General features: G+C 34.0%; 1 protein-coding gene across 1 annotated transcript; it reads right to left on the bottom strand.

The window, feature by feature from the left end:
- Positions 1-1,856: 1,856 nt before the first annotated feature.
- LOC141679239 (uncharacterized) lies at positions 1,857-3,073 on the bottom strand. The gene is made up of 2 exons (XM_074485743.1): positions 2,838-3,073; positions 1,857-2,613 (listed from the first exon to the last, which is right to left on the bottom strand). Exons 1-2 carry the CDS (start codon positions 3,071-3,073, stop codon positions 1,857-1,859), a joined length of 993 nt encoding a protein of 330 aa, XP_074341844.1.
- Between the last annotated feature and the right edge of the window lie 480 nt (positions 3,074-3,553).

Raw genomic sequence — 3,553 nt, 5'->3', positions numbered from 1 at the left:
TAAGATCTGAAACTAAACACATCAGATTATTTATGACATCATAAATATATCTAACACAAGTCTTCCCAGAAGGTTGGTTTTGCTACAAAACAAATTTAATACTTCAAGACATCCTGATTTTTCTTCGACAATGAATGCAACTCCCTGTTGTAACTTGCGAATTTGTATGTCTGATAGGATCTTTTAACGTCAGATATCGTAAGTATAAAAGAAATAAGATAAAGCGGATCATCTTCAAAAATATAAGATATAGTGCCTGTTTCTCAGTTACAGGCCTAAAGCCAAAATTAAATTTAAGGCCCTAGATTCCAAAAACCAAATTTGAAGATTTCTATTTGACGACTAAAGAACTAATCCACCTTAAAATGTATTGTTAACTTGAGAAGGATCTATTTCATTATTAAAGAACTCCATGAATGAGCTTGAAAAGGTACTTACTGAAGTAGACGTAGAGCGGCCAAACAGTTTTGATCATATCAATGAAAAATATTATTTTAGGTCATCACTCCAGCCTGGAAATTTCCCACTAAGCCTAGTCACACTACAGAGCCTGTCGTAACAACCTAGGTATATTGATAATTTTTTACTATCCAGTAGGCCTTGGTTGTTAGTATCCAAGACCACGTCCCTATGGCCATTCACAATTGCTCTCCGCAAGCCATAAAAATTTATTTGCAGATGATTCTCCATTCCTCATCTCCAGTATTCCTCCTGATAACTATATCAATCTCTGTTAGGTTTCTATTTCAATTTGATAAAAATTGGTCTTGAAGGTTATACTCCTAAAATGTTTCAAAAGTCTCCCACAATAGCCTTAACATATAGCGTATTTCCATATATTTTAGTATATGCTTTAACAAAAAAGATCTGTAGACACATTTAGGTAGTTCACTATCTCTCCTCCAGATCTGTAGATCATAAGTAACATATACTGCAGATAATAAATAGAATATACTACAGATACTAAATAGCATATGCGAGTAGCTTTCGTGAAAAATAAGCTAATAAGGTAGAAGAAAGTCTATTCTAAATGAACCGATGGACTACACACACATAAATTTCTTTCAATATTACAATTTAAAGAATACTCGAAGAAGGCATGCCTTGAAACAACATTGCGGTGTTGCAAATAGAAACGCTGATATAGATCTAGAAAGAAGCATTGGTAGTGTCTCTAAAGTCCTACAAGCTGAACGAGCTGTCAGCCAAAGATTTAAGAATCTTGATGGAGGTGGTGGCAGTAGTACTTATATTATTATACCATGTCAAACTGGGAGTTGTGTCAAGAACTTCTCTGAGGGAGGAACTGACAGTAAAAAAATGTGAAACATAATGCTGAAATCTTTTATTATAAGAGATGAAGAAATGTCAAAGCCTGAAGGAGCTCAGGTCAGCGTGTGCTAGGAGTTCTTCTCGAATTTTTTTTTTCTCTCTTGGAGATCTTCCCAACACCACTAAGGTGAGCTCCGTTCTTTTTATTAAAGAAGTGGGATATATGTCAATTTGAAGTAGAAATGTTAATAAAAAATGAAAGAATATTGTTTCGAGCTTCACTGTGTGTTTTCACTCTGGCCCTAATATTATAGGAGTATACACAAAATATCCTGTAGTTTATACGAGTCAGAAGTTGAGGGTGACATGTAACAAGTAAAGGTTGTATTACAAGATCTAAAGTAATATACATCCTGTAATTCATAATTTTAGCCAGAATCATCAAATGCAATACGCAGTTTACCTTCAAGAAGTAGGCACGGCTTTGAAAACTGCTCTGTTTAACAAATCACTGTTACTGTCTCGGCATTAAATTCTCGTCGGAACTTGAAGCTAAAAGGATTTATGACAGTTATTGCTTCAAGTTAAAAAATACTCCCTCTGTTTTTTATTATATGACGTTTGACTTTTGTGCACACACTTTTAAGTGCTTTGACGTTTGACTTTTGTGCATTCCAGTTGACTTGTTTAAATTCCGCGATTGTAAAAAGGCTCTTGCTATATTTGTAAATTTGACCAAGGTAGAATGATTGCGTGAAATATCTGGCTTCTTTGTTGTCGAGATTGTACAAATACCAACTGTTCTGGTACAGATCAAGTAGGAGATCACCACTATTAAGGTAACCTTGAACAAAGTCAATAGGCAAATTCACATCAATGTTGAAGATTAAAGTCCATGAAGCATCGATTCCACCACCAAGAAGACATTCCACATTATCCAACGCCCACAAATTCAACTTATAAATAGGTTGATAATTACTACGCTTATAGATAATGACAGCAATAGAATCCTTGAAGTTGGTGACAAGAGCATGACTATCCATATCATTATAGTTGTTGATGTTACTCATGTTACCATCAAAAGTAGGAACGGTGTAGTTAATACCATTACAAGTAAGGACTTCAGTGTGCAAGTCGAAAGCGATGATGCCATAACATGTAGCCCAACAGAGAAGTCCAGTGTTGACAGTAACATGAAATTCACCAAACTTGTAAGGAAGATCAATAGGTTTATTATCCCCAAGCTTTCGCCATGCATTTGTATTCGAAGAATAGACCTCAAAATAAATTTCTACACAATCTTGGGCATCGTATTTCCGGTGTGAAAATTTCGGTTTCAATCTTCAAACAACCCTAAGAATCTTGAAATCGTTGTCAATCTCATCAAAACCAAACCCTAGAGCATCATGAACGCAACGAAAGGAGGGGGAGGGAATGCGTTTGGAAAGGTTAGTAGGGTTCCAAAGGTACATATTAGCACCATTAGTAGAACGAAGACAGACAATACCACAACCACAACCAACAAGTTTATCATGAAATATTGATGGAAAATGAGGTGTACTGACAAGTTACTGAGTACCGAGGTTGATTTATTTCCATTGACGTAAGTGCGGACGATGTGTAGAACGTCTTTTTCTTCGGCGGTTGTGATTGTAAGGTGAGCTTTAGCGAAATTAGGGCTTAAAATGAGGGCGAGCCACGATTTGCAAACCAATTTTAATTCAACTACGGTCTCTGAAGGAAGGCGCAATAATATATCTCTTATTAGATCCTCCGGAATAGTCCCCGTAGATCTCCTCATCTTTCAACTGTGTTTGAGATTTAGGCAATTTAGGGCTGGGATGTATTATATTTGAGATTGTTATTTGTGCCCCTTGTGTGGATATAAGATTAACAAGATTGACCAGGTTTACCTAAAAAAGGCTTATATTATATTTTATATTTAAAATTATGTTTTTCATGTTTTTAAAAGAAAAAGTTTGTTTTTCAATTTATTTTATCAACCAAAATAATAAATAATTATATTTAAGATTAACTGAAACATAACATTCAATATATTATTTTAATGTAGTTTTGCAAAAGATAAATATACATATTTATCAAATTTATTAAAGCCATACTATTTTTTATTCCATAATACAAAAAGTATGTGTCTTGCTTCCGCATATATTTGTACAGGTAAATTTTTATATTACATATACATATAAGATATATGTGTTCATATATATTGATATCAATCTATAATATTATATAAAGACAAAACAATGAAAAGTAGTTAATC

Source organism: Apium graveolens, chromosome 8 (assembly GCF_009905375.1).
Source record: "Apium graveolens cultivar Ventura chromosome 8, ASM990537v1, whole genome shotgun sequence".
Lineage (NCBI taxonomy): Eukaryota > Viridiplantae > Streptophyta > Magnoliopsida > Apiales > Apiaceae > Apium > Apium graveolens.
The sequence above is the reverse complement of the archived record's forward strand: the minus strand, read 5'-3'. Positions and strand labels throughout refer to the sequence as shown.